The sequence below is a fragment of the Dipodomys merriami genome, unplaced genomic scaffold (genome assembly GCF_024711535.1).
Source record: "Dipodomys merriami isolate MVZ:Mamm:240054 unplaced genomic scaffold, mDipMer1.0.p SCAF_440, whole genome shotgun sequence".
NCBI lineage: Eukaryota > Metazoa > Chordata > Mammalia > Rodentia > Heteromyidae > Dipodomys > Dipodomys merriami.
This window is the reverse complement of record NW_027206003.1, coordinates 300,744-316,845: the sequence shown is the minus strand read 5'-3', so window position 1 is coordinate 316,845 and position 16,102 is coordinate 300,744. Positions and strand designations below refer to the sequence as shown.

The window sequence follows — 16,102 nt, the reverse complement described above, 5'->3', positions numbered from 1 at the left end:
CAGCAGCATGTATCTTTCTTGATCAAAGCTACAGAGAGGGATCAAGGGAACAGAATGCCACCCCTGGTCAGGAGACAGTTGGCTTAGCCCTGGTGGCTCCTTTCCCCAGGCCAAGGGATAGGGTAGAGAGGCAGGTGCACACAGGTGGTCTTGTAGGAACACCACAGGCTCAAACAGGGGCTTATAGAACTCTGGGGACCAAGCCTCAAAACTGCCTGTGGTTATCATACAATCCACATGACCACCACATTGGTGTTATCAGAGTGCACACCACAGTGAGCTCAGCCTGTCCACTTGCTCTGGTCTACTGACAATGATCCAGGCCAGGAAGCCTCTAAGCAGAGCTGGAGGCATGGATGCTAAGACCCAGGAACACTGGGACCTTTTGGCTGCCCAAGCTGCCTGGCATGCCCTTAGTTTTTTTGTACCTGCCACTGAGGGTGCCCCCTTATTCAATCCAACCCTGACACCTACCTGTGACATCCAGATGGAAGGAGACCTTCTGGCCCCCGGCCTCGCAGCTGTACTCCCCAGCGTCCGCCTTGCCCGCCTGCTGCACCACCAGCCTCCGCATGCAGCCCGACGCCTCCACGCGCACCTTCGAGCTGGAGCTCAGCTTCTTCCCGTCCTTGTACCAGGTCACCTCCGTCTGCGCCTGGGCCACCTCGCAGCTCAGTGTGGCGCTGGCCCCCATCTCAGCCTTCACCTCGCTTTTTGCCTGCTGCTCCTTGGCAAACACCATCTTGGGCTCTGGGGACACACAGGAGGAACACATGGTCAGAGATACTATGTATGACCATGGCTAGGGGACAGAATATTTTCTAGGTACTGCACCAGCTGTTGTGGTCAGACAAGTGCCAACACCTCTCAGTGCAAAGTGTATAGTATATCCATATATCTTGCCACTGTTCTGTGGGGCTGTTCAGAGAGAACACTGGCCCAGTCTCTGTACACAGGCTCCTCCAATGAGACACTAAGGTCAGGATGCATGTGTTCTTGTCCCTCCACAGCAACGTAGAGTCTCCCAGAGGCACATCCTCACCCCAGGGCTCACAGCTCCCAAGGCCCCACCCTGATGCTCTAGGCACCATCAGCTGCTGTCTCTGGGGAAAGCCCAGACCACCCAAGGCTCCACAGCCATCGAACACCAACTGGGGCTCTGCCCTCGTGAGTTAACGCCAGTCCCCAAAAGTGAACTGGGTCTTGCAGACTGCACTGGGCCTTGCAGGAGTAATGTGTTCTTTCAAGAGCAGACTGCTATAAACTTCCGTGCATTTGGCCCTTCTGAACATGGCAGGCTCCCTCTCTGCTTTTTCACCATGGTGTGGAGCTAAGATCCCCACCAGCACCCCAGCACCATGCTACATACAATCTTCCAGTCACCAGAACAATTAGCCAAATTTACTTCTTTCTCATTCAGCCAGCCTTTTGTTATTGCAACACAAAGCAGATTAAAACACATGTCTTCTAATTTAGCTGCTATTCATTATAATGTAGTCAGACGTGTACTCTGGATACACTGTAATTAGTCTGCTTGTTCCCCATAAGAAATCTTGCCTTATTCAGCAACCCATGTCATCAACTAAGAGTATTATGGTGTACCTGGGGTGCTGAGATCTCTAATGCACCTGGAATTAACCTCTATATATAGCTTTTTGTTTCCATGTTGTATCCATGTTGTGTACTCGCCACATAAAACATATTTGTGAGTGTATCTTTTTGTTCTACTCTTAATATTTCCACAAATGTGGGTACTTTCTTTCCAGTATATTTGGTATAACTTATCAATAGAGCCACTGAACTTACAGCTTTCTCTATAAAGAAGGTTTTCTTTTTTAATTTCTGGTTACATTTCTTTAGATGTTATAGGACTATTTGTCTATTTCTTCTTATTTTAAGAAACTGCTCAATTTGTCAAAAATTTCCAAATTTACTACCGTAAAATTTTGTCAATCTCAAAATAACATTTTAGAAAGATGCCTAGTAGGCTGGAATCCTACACAACCACACACCATTCATATAGATGCCACACCTAGCTCTGTGCTGGTACTTGGGAGGTGCCCTCTCTCTCTCTCTCTCTCTCTCTCTCTCTCTCTCTCTCTCTCTCTCTCTCTCTCTCTCTCTCTCTCTCTCTCTGTCTCCACATATTACATATATATACTCTCCAGATTTAGTTCTCAGACCTCGGGCTCTGTGAATCACATCAGATGCACAGACACACACAACTAACTAGGAATCTTTATGAATGGATGGTTTGACCAGTTAACGGCTACTACTGTACTAACTCATCTTGAAGAGTTTGAACTACTTACTTCTTTCCAGCTCAAAATGTATAAACTTATCTGAGGAATTTCTGACTATGCTTTAACTAAAGGCAAAAGAAAAATGAGATTTTCCTTTAAGCTACAGTTTCCAATCCCCAGGTGAGCACAGGTACACATCATACCAACTCTTGGTTTGCTTTGCACAAACATCAAAGAAATCATGGATCTAGATTTTTCTCTATGTAGTGAATGCACTGAGAGAACTTCCATCTCTCCAGGAAAAGACAGAAGAACAGCCCAAAACCTTAACTTTGACAACCCACAGTTCATCCTCTGTATAATTCCAAGGATGATTATGAGGCCAAAATGTCTTCCTCCTCTGTCTGAAACAAATTCAAGGATCTTCCTCAAATGAGCATCCCATGTGGTTCTGGGACACTTAGGTCACAAGGCCAAAAGCAGAAGTCTTAGACAACAAATTAACACTAGGAGGGTTCTCCGCAGGTATTCATGATGAATGGCTAATCACAATTACATAGAAACATCACTCCAACTGCATGAGAAGAGCCTCCCTGGGATCAGCCACAGGAATAAAAATGAGAGACAAAGGAAAGGAGACTATAAAAGGAAGTCTAACGTAGAGCATACTCGTCTATCTGGACCATCACCCAGGCTCACATCACCTTGAAACAAAGTGAACTTTGTGTGCCAAACACTGACCTGTGACAGCCAGATGGAAGGAGACCTTCTGGCCCCCGGCCTCACAGCTGTACTCCCCGGCATCCGCCTTGCCCGCCTGCTGCACCACCAGCCTCCGCGTGCAGCCCGACGCCTCCATGCGCACCTTCGAGCTGGAGCTCAGCTTCTTCCCGTCCTTGTACCAGGTCACCTCCGTCTGCGCCTGGGCCACCTCGCAGCTCAGTGTGGCGCTGGCCCCCGCCTCGGCCTTCACCTCGCTTTTTGCCTGCTGCTCCTTGGCAAACACCACCTTGGGCTCTGGGGACACATGGGAGGAACACATGGTCAGAGATGCTGAGTAGCTCAGGCTTTCTCCAGGTCCTGCCCCAGTGCTCCTTGGCACAAGCCTCCACAGTTTATCCACATATCCTGTCCCTGCTCAGTGGCTCTGTGCCGGGGAACACTGTGACACCATCTCTGTGCACTGATGCCTACAGTGGCTCTCCAGTGATCTGTCTTGATGATGCACAGGGTTGAGAACTTCGGCCATTTATTGCCATAGTGTTTACTCCTCACATATCACTGTTCAAGATGACCTTCGTTTCACTAGTAATGTCTGGGTTTTAGGTCCTTCTTCATTTCAATACCAGCGTCTTGCCAGTTACATGCATTTAACACTCTCCCTCTCTATGTGCCTTAATCTTTTACTCTGTTATGGTGTCTTTGATGAAATAAATTTGAGGAGGGAGGTATTTTTGGTTTTTTACTTAGGAAATCATATTAACTGATTCAGGGTGAGCAGTGCCTTTTTGTTCTGGTTATGAAACCATTCATTATAAGGAAGTGCCTAAATAATCTGTATAACTAGTTAAGACCTACTTTCTTTACTGAAGTGGCTGATGCAAGTGTTACTGACTCTCACCTAGGGCCTAAGAAAGATATAGAAGGCTATTTTTTTTTACACATCAGTGATGACCTTAGCACTGCTCAATGAAGACCACCCTCTTTTTCCTCCCATAGCCACACACTGATCCAAAATCGTACGTTTTAATTCTGACTTGGGATAAAATTAAATCTTCTATGGTTTTTAATTCCTTCAAACTTCCATCCATTTATCTCAAAACATTTTAATAATTTCCTCCACTGGGCTATCATTTGTTGGACCTAGAATATGAAAAACAATGCTTTTCAAGCTTCTGTAAATCTTTAAAATTTTTATTTTTCAGTGTTTACTGTTAGTATATGGATAAACATATTGTGTGTGTGTGTGTGAGAGTGTGTGTGTGTGTGTGTGAGTGTGTGAGTGTGTGTGTGTGTGAGTGTGTGTGTGTGTGGGTGTGAGTGTGTGGGTGTGTGGGAGTGTATGTGTGTGTGTGAGTGTGTGAGTGTGTGTGTGTGTGTATGTGTGAGTGTGTGTGTGTGTGTGTATGTGTGAGTGTGTGTGTGTGGGTGTGGGGAGTGTGTGTGGGTGGGTGTGGGGAGTGTGTGTGTGTGTGTGAGTGTGTGTGTGTGTGAGTGTGTGTGTGTGAGAGTGTGTGTGTGTGGAGTGTGAGTGTGTGTGTGAGTGAGTGTGTGTGTGAGTGTGTGTGTGTGTGTGAGTGTGTGTGTGTGAGTGTGTGTGTGTGTGTGAGTGTGTGAGTGTGTGTGTGTGAGTGTGAGTCATACAGTGAGTCATACCAGTGAGTCAATCCATCAACGCCCCTACTAGGTATATAGTCAGCCCTCAGTATCTAAAGGGGAGGAAGATGGGCTCCAATGCACCCTCAGAAGCCACTTTGGGTTCTCAATTTCTTCATATAAAATGTCATAGTATAGGCTAGGGGTAGGTAGCTCATATCTGAAACTCTAGGTGAGATTTATATATAAGGTGATCTTTCCTGAGACTTTCAAGTTTAATAAGTAATCTTTTGGATTTTTAAACTGTTAAACTTATGATCTATAAACCTCACTCTTGGTATTCTCAATCTTACACCTCTATGTTACTCATATAACTGTGTTGTACACCAGGCAGGGGCAGTGACAGAGGGCTCCTCTTCCTGTCCCTATCTGAGGCAAATCCCTCATGTAAGGCAGACTGTCAACCAGTTTCCCAAAATAGCAACCACTGTTGATACTTTGCAAAGCTTTTTAGTGTGTCATGAATTGATGCTAAATTTTGTCAGATATTTTCCAGGATACTAATCTTAAATTATATCAAGCCTTTTCCTGCCTTTATTGAAATAGCTGTGTACTTCTCTTATAATCCATCAACAGACATCACTGTGATCTTCTGTGTTTCTAATGTTAAGTCAACTACACCTTCATAAGCTATGGCTTTCACTGTAGTATATGGTCCTTATGTGTTAAGTGTCAACATTGTGCTTAGCCTGTATTCTAGCTTAGCCTGTAACTTTAGTTCTGCCTAATTCTTGGTAAGATTTTGAAAATCATCCCATACTGTCTACATAAGATGAATTGGAAACCATATCTCCTTTGTCTTATTCACCATCCGCATGGGACTTTTGGAATAATTTACCAGCAGAATCACTGTGCTTATCTTTTCTCTATGAAAAGCATTTTCTAAAATACTGCTTCCACTTATTTGAAGGTTATGGGACAACAGTTCAAGTTTTCTATCACTTCTTTGTCAGTGTTGGCATAATTACATAGGAATTGACATAACTTGTCAATTTTTGCTATAAAATGGTTTGTTACACATCTTCTCCAAATAATGTTTCACAAAAACAATAGCAATTCTTTGGGGAACCAAATTCATAACTGATTATACAGCGAGCCTTCTATATCCCATAGATCCATCCACCAGCATCTCCACAGTACCTCTTTTCTTGAAATTGTTCCCTAAAGATTAAATTTTGTGATCCACAGGGTCTTGAAACCAATCTCCCAAAGACAGAAAGAGACAAGTGTTTACATACACAACATCCAACTGACTTGTGGTGCTACCTAACAGTAAAACATGGGTACATAGCCATGCTAAATCTCTTTTAGCAAAAGGAAAATTCATGAATTTCTTGGCTTTCTTTAGAAGCCAGCCAAAAGAACGCCTAATCACAAGGGAAATGCCAAGTGGTATGTGCTGTCCAGCAGCCAACGCCTACCCCACAGCAACCGCCTTCACTCAGCACTGGCTCACTATCTCCAGCTGCCTTCACTCTGATTTTATACATCAGTCTCCAAGGGCACTTCTGACAGAGAATGTTGGAAGACAAAAGGAACACATGATGCGCTTTAAAAAGATCTTTCCACTCTCACAAGTGTATATCACATATCACATATTAACCAATCTCTGCTCTATACACTTTGCACAGACACTGCAACGAAGCAGAGGTAGGACTTTTTTACAGTTGGACATGCAGGTAACTTCTGTCCACTACACCGGAAAGGTAAGAAATGGATCCTAGTACACCTAAAGCTGTAAAAAAAAAAGCACACAAGGGCTGACTGACATACTTAAAAGCGTGACTAAATAGTTGAAATTTCTCATCAATAGCTGTGGGCTGGGAAGGTGGCTCAGTGGTAGAGCGCTTGCTTTGCATGCATGAGGCCCTGGGTTCGATTCCTCAGCACCACATAAGCAAAAAGAAAAAAGCCGGAAGTGGCGCTGTGGCTCAAGTGGTAGAGCGCTAGCCTTGAGCTGAAGAGCTGAGGGACAGCGCCCAGGCCCAGAGTTCAGGCCCCACGACTGGACCCAAAGAAATAAATAACTGTAAGGACTGGGTGTGGCTCTGAGAGAGAACCTGGGAGCGTGAGCACATCACCCAGGCGAGAGTCTCAGGGCTACTTTAGAACCCAGAGCCCAACAACACACTGCAACACGCAGGTTCTGGGAACGTATAACTAAGGATCTGTAAAAAGGACTACTCCTAGCCGGCATCCATGGCTCACATCCGTAACCCTAGCAACTTAGGAGGCTGAGATCTGACTATCATGATTTGAAGTCTGTGAGACTCTGATCTCCAGTTACCGTAACCAGAAGTGGCTCAAGTGGTAAAGTACTAGCCTCGAGGATGAAAAAAAAATCTCAGGGACAGTGCCCAGGCCCTGAATTCAAGCCCCAGAAGCAGAAAAGGAAAGAAACAACACCCAAGATGGACTGGAGGACCTGCCGCTGCCACTTATCCTTAGTGAACCCAGCTGCCAGTATGAAAGGGCAGGAGAGGGAAGGAGAGCGATTAAGAGACAAAGCCTAATGGAAAGACCACAAATCAGCCAATGAGTAGAAGGCAAGTCATTATCTCCAAACAAGGCTAACCTTGTATCCAAAACACTGACCCGCAACATCCAGGTGGAAGGAGACCTTCTGGCCCCCGGCCTCGCAGCTGTACTCCCCGGCGTCCGCCTTGCCCACCTGCTGCACCACCAGCCGCCGTGTGCAGCCCGACGCCTCCACGCGCACCTTCGAGCTGGAGCTCAGCTTCTTCCCGTCCTTGTACCAGGTCACCTCCGTCTGCGCCTGGGCCACCTCGCAGCTCAGTGTGGCGCTGGCCCCCGCCTCGGCCTTCACCTGGCTTCGAGCTGGCTGCTCCTTGGCAAACATCACCTTGGGCTCTAGAGACATGTAAGTTTAAATTAGGGTGGCCAAGTAGAGGGGGGAAATATTTGGACAGTCTTGTGGCTCTAGATAGAACCTAGCTCCGCACCAGCTGTGTGCCCAGGTTAAGTCCTAATACTGCTCAGCACCTTCCTTATCCACCTAATAATATACATTCCCTGACCCCAATAGATGCCTAAAAAGCAAGTAACCCCAAACCCTATATATGCTGTCTTTCCCTATATATACACACCTATGATAAAGTTTGATGTATAAATCAGACACAGTAAGGAATTACAACAATAATAAGGAGTAGAACAATTACAACTGGAACAGAACAATTACAACAGTATTCATTAATGAAAGTCTACAAAAAAATTTATCTTGCCCATGTAATTGTAACCCCTCTGTACAATATGTTCACAAAAAATAAAAATTTAAATTTAATAAAAAAAAAAATAAGGCCCACAGGAGTATACTCTTAGGGAGGCACAATGCCCATGAGCCTCTGATAAATAATATTTATCAAAATAAACTCTAGGAAATGAGAACAAGAAGTTTTTTCTTTGTTGTTGTTTTTGTTTTCTTTTCTTTTTGTCTTGCTTGTTCATTTATCCAACTTTGAGAGGGTAAGGGGGAACACAAAAATGGAAGGACAAAGGGTAGACAAACGTAGCAGTGGTACACACTAGACACCATGTTGAAAATGAACTATACAACTTGTGGGTGGAGACAAGAGGAAAAACTAGGAGAGCGAGGGAAAGGGTTATGTTGTCCAAAATGAAATATACTTATTACCTGATTTATTAAACTGTAACTACTCCATATATCACCTTTGCAATAACTTAAAAAATTAAGAAAAAATTTTAGAAAGAAAAATAAGCCAGGCGCCAGTGGCTCACGCCTATAATCCCAGCTACTCAGCAGGCTGAGAGCTGAGGATCATGGTTCAAGCCAGCCCAGGCAGGAAAGTCCGTGAGACTCCTATCTCCTGTGGCTCAAGCAGTAGAATGCTTGCCTTGAGCTGAAGAGCTGAGGGATAGCGCTCATGCCCAAAGTTCAAGCCCCATGACCAACAAAAAAAAAAAAAAGAAAAAAGAAGAAAGAAAGAAAAATAAAAAGAAGGATTACCTGGAGTGAGTCACTGAAGTGCATGACTATGTAATGAAATATGAGCAGGTGGCTACTCTGGCAGATGGAACAAGATGGCCTGAGAGTTTATCACACTACTCAGAACCACATGCTATTTAGAACTGATGAATTGCTTATTCATTTCTGGAATTTTCCATGAAATATTTTTGGATCATTTCTAGCATGGAAGCAAACCATGGAACATGAAACTGAATAAGGAGGATGACAGTAAACATGATTGCTAACACATCTTGCCATGGTTCGTTCCATGGTGGAGTTTTTTTTCTTTTTCTTTTTGTATTAGCTTATATTGAATGTACAAAAATATTGGATTCCATTATGACATTTTCCTTTGTTCTTTTTTGATGTTACTAGTCAAGAGTTTGGTTCAATTTTTTTTTTTTTTTTTTGGTCGGTAGTGGGACTTGAACTCTGGGCCTGGGCGCTGTCCCTCAGCTCTTCAGCTCAAGGCGAGCGCTCTACCACTTGAGCTACAGCGCCACTTCCGGTTTTCTTGTGGTTTATTTGAGATAGGAGTCTCACAGTCTCTCCTGCCCGGGCTGGCTTTGAACCGCGATCCTCAGATCTCAGCCTCCTGAGTAGCTAGGATTACAGGCGTGAGCCACCAGCGCCCGGCGTTTGGTTCAATTTTTAACAGTACTTTTTAAACTCAGGGTCTAATGCTAGGCTAGCACTATGTCACTTGAGCCACATCTCCAGCTCTGTATTAGGAAAGTTATTTTTGGAAAAGTTGTTTAGCAAACTCTTGTCCAGGCTGCTCCTAAACCATGACTCTCTAGATCTCAACCCCCTGAGTAGTTAGGATTACAGGTGTGAGCCACCAGTGCCTGGCTTTGTATTATTTTTTACAAACACTTTGAAGAACTTGACTAAGTAATCTAATCTTTTCATATCTAGCACTATAAAATAATTTGTCACATTTTCTTTAAATAACACACACACACACACATATGAAACATTTTAATTAAAAATACACATGGGATTTTAGCATCTGCAAACCTCCTCATTGCAATGATACAGTACCAGCGCATTTACTGCTAGCATGAGGAGTGTATGTAAGACTCTTGCTGTGGGTGTAGATTGTGCACCAAGATTCACACTCTGCAAGCTCAAGGCCCACTGCACGAATATTCCCAGATAATGGGACTTTTACAAGGTGGAACCTGTATTGAGTGGGAAAAAGTAACTTCTAAAAGTCTATATATAGCACAGTAAGATAATTACAATTAACAACAATTGATTGCATATTCAAAATAGCTAGTGAAGAGGATTTTGAATATTCCCCACTCAAAGAAATCACAAATGTCTGAGGGTGATAGAAATACTCCTTGTCTGATCTGATCATTATGTACTGTATACATGTACTAGAATGTCACATGATACTCCAAAAGTATGTACAATTACTATGTGTCCATTTAAAATATATTTTAAAGCTGTGTACCAGTAGCTCACGGCTATAATCCTAGCTACTCAGGAAGCTAAGATCTGAGGATCATAGTTTAAAGCCAGCTCAGGCAGGAAAGTCCTTGAGACTCTTATCTCCAATACACTATTCAGAAAAAGGCAGAAGTGGCACTGTGGCTCAAGTGGTAGATCACTAGCCTTGAGCCAAAGAAGCTCAAGAACAGTGCCCAGGCCCAGAATTCAAGCTCCAGTGTGTGTATATATGTAAACATATATATGTTTTTATATACTATATATTTTATAAATATATGTATTTACATAGATTTTATATATATATGGTCTTTGCATGCCATCTGAATTCCTCTCATATGTAATAATGTAAACATATATATGTTTTTATATACTATATATTTTATAAATATATGTATTTACATACATTTTATATTATATATATATATATATATGTTCCTTGCATGCCATCTGAATTCCTCTCATATGTAATGCCATCTGCCATGGTGTGGTTCAGGCAGAACCGAGTCTACATTCTGTGGGCTTTCAGCATCTAGAACTAGAGCATGCATCTAGAGCTGAATAAAACATCTTTTCCTGGGGCTGGGAAGGTGGCTCAGTGGTAGAGCGCTTGCCTTGCATGCCTGAGGCCATGGGTTCGATTCCTCAGCACCACATAAGCAAAAAGAAAAAAGCTGGAAGTGGCGCTGTGGCTCAAGTGGTAGAGCGCTAGCCTTGAGCTGAAGAGCTGAGGGACAGCGCCCAGGCCCAGAGTTCAGGCCCCATGACCGGACCCAAAAAAAAAAAAAAAAAAAAAAAATCTTTTCCTTATCAAGTATTCAGTGCCCAGTATTTTGAAAAACAAACTAATAAGACTCTCTTTTAAAAAATACATTTAGTTTCATACTCCCCAAGGAACCATCTAGGAAGGTACAGGCACAAATAATTACTGGGGAATGTCACAAAGTAAACACTGCCATGTTAGCACTATATACAGTATGGGGGGAGGGCAAGCATGGAGAGAATGCTAGGATACTAAATGTTCTAACATTCAGTAGAGTGAATAATACCAAAATACATTGTATCTATTAATACAGATACTAAAATAAAACTCACTGAAAGCTGTTGAAAAATAGGGGAAGGTGTAAAAGAAGTCAGTTTGATTAAAGGGTAGTATATGTATGTGTGAAATCCCAAGATGAAACTCCTTTGAATATCATGAACTAAAAAATGGCAGAAATGTAAAAGGGGAGATGTTTGGAGTTTAGGGTGTTAGAGGGACAAGAAAGGTGAGGATAATGAGAGGAGAGTAAATATAATCAAAATAGTTTACATCCACATGTGAAAATGAAGCAGCATGTTGAGATTGACTTGGAGGGAAGATGACAGAGGTAAGACTGGGCAAGGTACATTTACAAATGGATATGTCCAAATCTCTCTCTCTCTCTCTCTCTCTCTCTCTCTCTCTCTCTCTCTCTCTCTTTCTCTCTCTCTCTCTCTCTCTCTCTCTCTCTCTCTCTCTCTCTCTCTCTCTCTCTCTCTCTTTCTCTCTCTCCCCCCCTCCCTCCCTCTCTCTCTGTCTCTCTCTCTCTCACACACACACACACACACACACTTGCTAATAAAAAGTATAAAAAACTAAGTGCTGGTGGCTCATACTTGTAATCCTGGCTGCTCAAGAGACTGAGATCTGAACACCAAGGTTTGATGCTAGCCCAAGTAGAAACATCTGAAATTCTTTTCTCCAAAGAACCAGCATCATATAGCTGGGTGCTGGTGGCTCATGCCTATAATCCTAGCTACTCAGCAGGTTGAGATCTGAGGATCACAGTTCAAAGCCAGCCTGGACAGGAAAGTCCGTGAAACTCTTATGTCCAATAAACCACCAGAAAACCAGAAGTGGCACTGTAGCTCAAGTGCCCAGAGTTCAAGCCCTAAGACAGACAAAAAAAAAAAAAAAGAAAAAGAAAAGAAAGAAACAGCATCTTTGAGCCATCTTTGAGTGAACTATCTAAGGGTAGCATCCAGGCCCTGAGTTAAAGCCCTACTACCAGCACTAACCTGCTGATTCCTTCCTAGGAGTAAGTTTATAAATCAAATGTCCAGGGAAATTCCAACACAAAACATTCTAACTGAAGTTAAAAAAGAAAAGTAAGACCTTCCTTAAAAGGACAATTCTAAGCCTCAAAACTAAACATTTCTGCTGCTAGTTTACTGAGCACTGACATAACACAAGCATGGGTCTAGAAAACATCTATACCCACCCAAGAGAAGGGAAGAATACTGAAGAAGACCGACAACCCTAAAAATCCATAGATAAGTCTTGAGGCAACTCCATGTATTTGGTGGCTGAAATCTTCCTTAATCCCAATCAAATGAAATTCAAACATCTCCCACAAGTGAGGTAGAGCCAGGTAGAGCTGTGCAAGGGGAAGAGGATGACACCAGCCTCCAGCAGAAAGAAACTGACCTCCACGAGGTGAGACGGCCAGGCCACCTCACACCACAGAGTCTGAAGGAGTCAGAGTTAGACACAGACAGTCAAACCAGAAAGATGCTGGGCAGCTGGTGAGATTGTGTGACTGCAAACACCACTGGGGTCCACAGAACAGAACGAGTCTTTCTCACAGGGCACCAATGGCTCATGCCTGTCATCCTAGCTATTCAGAAGGCTGAAATCTAAGGATTGAGGTTCAAAGCCAGCCCAGGCAGGAAAGTCTGTGAGACTCTTCTCTCCAATTAACCACCCAAAATGTGGAGCTGTGGCTCAAAGTGGTAGAGTGCTAGACTTAAGGGGGGAAAAAAAACATCTCAGGGGCAGTGCCCAGCCCCTGAGTTCAAAACCTATTACCAACCAAAAAAAAATGTTTTTCTCCCTCTCCCATCAGTTTCCCTTGGTCTAACACATCAGGAAAATGAGAGTTGGAAACTAGGAGATTAGAGATGAAGTCTAACAGAAAGAGCAGAAAGCCTATCATCATGGCAATCAGTCCACATCTTTATCACCTTCAAAAAAATGCCACAAGGAACTCACCTGCAACATCCAGATGGAAGGAGACCTTCTGGCCCCCGGCCTCGCAGCTGTACTCCCCGGCGTCCGCCTTGCCCGCCTGCTGCACCACCAGCCGCCGCGTGCAGCCCGACGCCTCCACGCGCACCTTCGAGCTGGAGCTCAGCTTCTTCCCGTCCTTGTACCAGGTCACCTCCGTCTGCGCCTGGGCCACCTCGCAGCTCAGTGTGGCGCTGGCCCCCGCCTCAGCCTTCACCTCATTATGTGCCTGCTGCTGCTTGGTGAATATCACCTTGGGCTCTGGGGATAGGAGGGTCATATTATCAGACACAACGTTGGTATCAACAGAGATCGAAACTTCAGGGTCCCATAAATTGTATCCCTGAGGTCAATGACATTGTGTGCCCCAGTTTGTGTTCACAGACATGGATGTGTGTTCACAAACACAGTGTTTCCTGTCTCAGAGACTCAGGTGTATATCTTGAGGATATTCTGACTTGAGAAGAATTCGGAGGCTGGCGGGAGGAGCCTAGTGATAGCCTAGCAACTGTACCTATGAGTTTTCTGTTTCTGCCACATGACTGTCAGCTCTGCATGTCAGGTCCTAGTTATGTAAAACTGTTTCTCTACAGCTGGCACACAATATAGATTCCACACAGTATCCTATGTATTACCTTGGTATAACTAGCACATAAAGTATGCAAATGCACAGTCCATGAACCTCTTTAATTAAACAAAATGTGTCAACAAAAAGAATATCCCTAGGTCCTGTCCATATGGAACAGCCCCCAAAGCAGCCACTATTCTGACCTCTATCATCCACAACCACTTTTGCTTGGTCCTATGACTTCACATAAATGAAACTAGTCACACATTGCATAGTGATATGCCAGTCAATGACAGATCCTAAGATTCTAACAACCAACATCAATGAAGGGCCTCCTAGGTACAGACAACCACGGCTGAAGCTGGTAGCTACAAGCCAACATGTGTGTACAATGAAAATGAGAAAGCAATGCTTTCAAGACAGAATGCAGAGCAGCATGAGGAGTCGACTGGCACCTTAGATTCAGTGGACAGGGAGAGCATGGGTGATGGTAAAGAAACAGTCAGTGTGATAAACACCGAAGGAAAGTCTAACAGAGACAAGGGTCTCCTGTATGGACAGGCCTGGGGAAGAGCCATGTGCCTCGCAGCAGAAAGATTTCTGGAAGAATGTCAGACTTCCTGGCTTCAAGGAGGGAAAGTCACAGCTAAGGGCCACTCACAGGTGGGGCCCACACCAGGCATCTTCTCATCTTTGCTGAATATGGCAGGACAGTGAGATCCAGACATAGAAACAAGGGAAACGGTGTTACACACAGATCACTGTTGACACTATGCTGTAGACAGAGATGAAAGTTGAGATTGAGGAGCCAAATCACCAATGGACTGGGATAGTGTGACACTGAATCCCAAGCGTGGGCATTTCCCTTCCCAGACCTTTGATGGGCTGTGAAGCTGCATGGGGCAGGAGGCTACAAAGATGTCTATGTCTGTTTTGTGTTATTGTAATAAAGTGCCTGAGGCTGAGCACCTCAGAAAATGTATACATTTAGCTCACCGTTTCAGAAGTTGAAGAGGACAGCCCTCACAGAGGCTCAGCTCCGGCAAGGATGCCACAGCAAGTGGCACCACAGTGGGAAGAACATGTGTGGAAGAGAGGCTCCAGAGGTGCCAGACTTACTAATGACAACCCAGTGTCTTGGGAACCAATTTAGTCCCTCAAGAGCTAATCCCCCCTATTAATCTACTCATGAGGTAGAGTTCCCATTCCCCAAAACCACCCCGCCAAGCTGGGCGCTGGTGGCTCACCTCTGTAGTCCTAGCTACTCAGGAGATGAGATCTGAGGATCATGGTTCAAAGCCAGCCCAGGCAGGAAAGTCTGCAGAACTCTTATCCCCAATAAACCACCAGAAAACTGGGACTGGTGCTGTGGCTCAAGGGGTAGAGTGCTCACCTTGAGCTGAAGAGCTGAGGGACAGCACACTGACCCTCAAGCCCTACAACCAACAAAAAAAAAACACCAGGGACCAAGCTCAACCATATAAACCTCAACGGGGACACTCATCCAAACCAAACCACAGCAGAAGTCAAGCAAACCTCACATGACTGAAGAGACAAGAAAGGTGAAGGCTGTCTAAGAAGGAGCCACACAACACCCCAAGGCTCTGAGGGATCCTTGGAGGGCTGTGGTCAGAACCAATCCCTGGAGGACTGTGATCAGAATTAAATGCAATGGCTAGAGTCAGGATATCCATTGAATGAGCAGTGTCATTCTCAGTATAAAGTATAAAATCAGAAATTTTAACTTGAAAATGCAGTAACTGAAATTAAACCCAACTTCAAGGAGATTAGCATTGTATTAGATGTAGTAGAACATAAGACTGATGAACTGGAAGACAGGTCAAAAGAAAATACAAAAATTAAAGCAGAGAGAAAAAGGATTCTGAAGCAGAAAAAGGGCTATATAATACAGGTGAGAAAATATGAAAATGTCTAACAGCACAATGGAAGTCCCAAAAGAAGATTGACCAGACAGAAGAAACAAAAGTCAAGACTGTCCACAACTAATAAAATGTCATAATCACAACAACTCAAGATGCTCTAGACTCCAACCAGAATGAACATGAAACAAGCCACATAAAGTCACCACAGTAGCACTGCTGAAAGCCAACTTTAGGGAAAACAGTTAAAAGCAACATGATGAAGAAAAGATGTAACTCTTAAAGGAACCATAACAAGTCAATAGTTGATATTTCAAAATATAAAATTAAAGCTGCTAAACTATAAGTTAATTCCTAGAGAAAATAGCACTTGACATTAAAAATGAGATAAATGTTTTCAAACAAGCAGAAATCAAGAGGATGTGGACCAGTAGCAGAACTGCTAAAATACTGAAGCCAGTGATCTTCAAATAGAAAAGGGGGAGTAAGAAGGGGGAAGAGGGGTAAGGAGAAATAGGAAGGTGAGGAGGAGAAAGAAGAAGGGGAGGAGGAGGAGGAGAGAGGAGG

At 43.9% G+C, this 16,102-nt stretch overlaps 1 protein-coding gene across 1 annotated transcript in view; it reads right to left on the bottom strand.

The window, feature by feature from the left end:
- Obscn (obscurin, cytoskeletal calmodulin and titin-interacting RhoGEF) overlaps window positions 1-16,102 on the bottom strand; it is a 135,538-nt gene that overhangs the window by 106,409 nt on the left and 13,027 nt on the right. The window contains exons 10-13 of the mRNA XM_069994064.1: window positions 13,073-13,348; window positions 7,215-7,490; window positions 2,985-3,260; window positions 475-750 (exon numbers count right to left, since the gene is read on the bottom strand). Of these exons, the coding sequence (XP_069850165.1) occupies window positions 475-750; window positions 2,985-3,260; window positions 7,215-7,490; window positions 13,073-13,348 (1,104 nt within the window). The remainder of the gene's footprint in view (window positions 1-474; window positions 751-2,984; window positions 3,261-7,214; window positions 7,491-13,072; window positions 13,349-16,102) is intronic.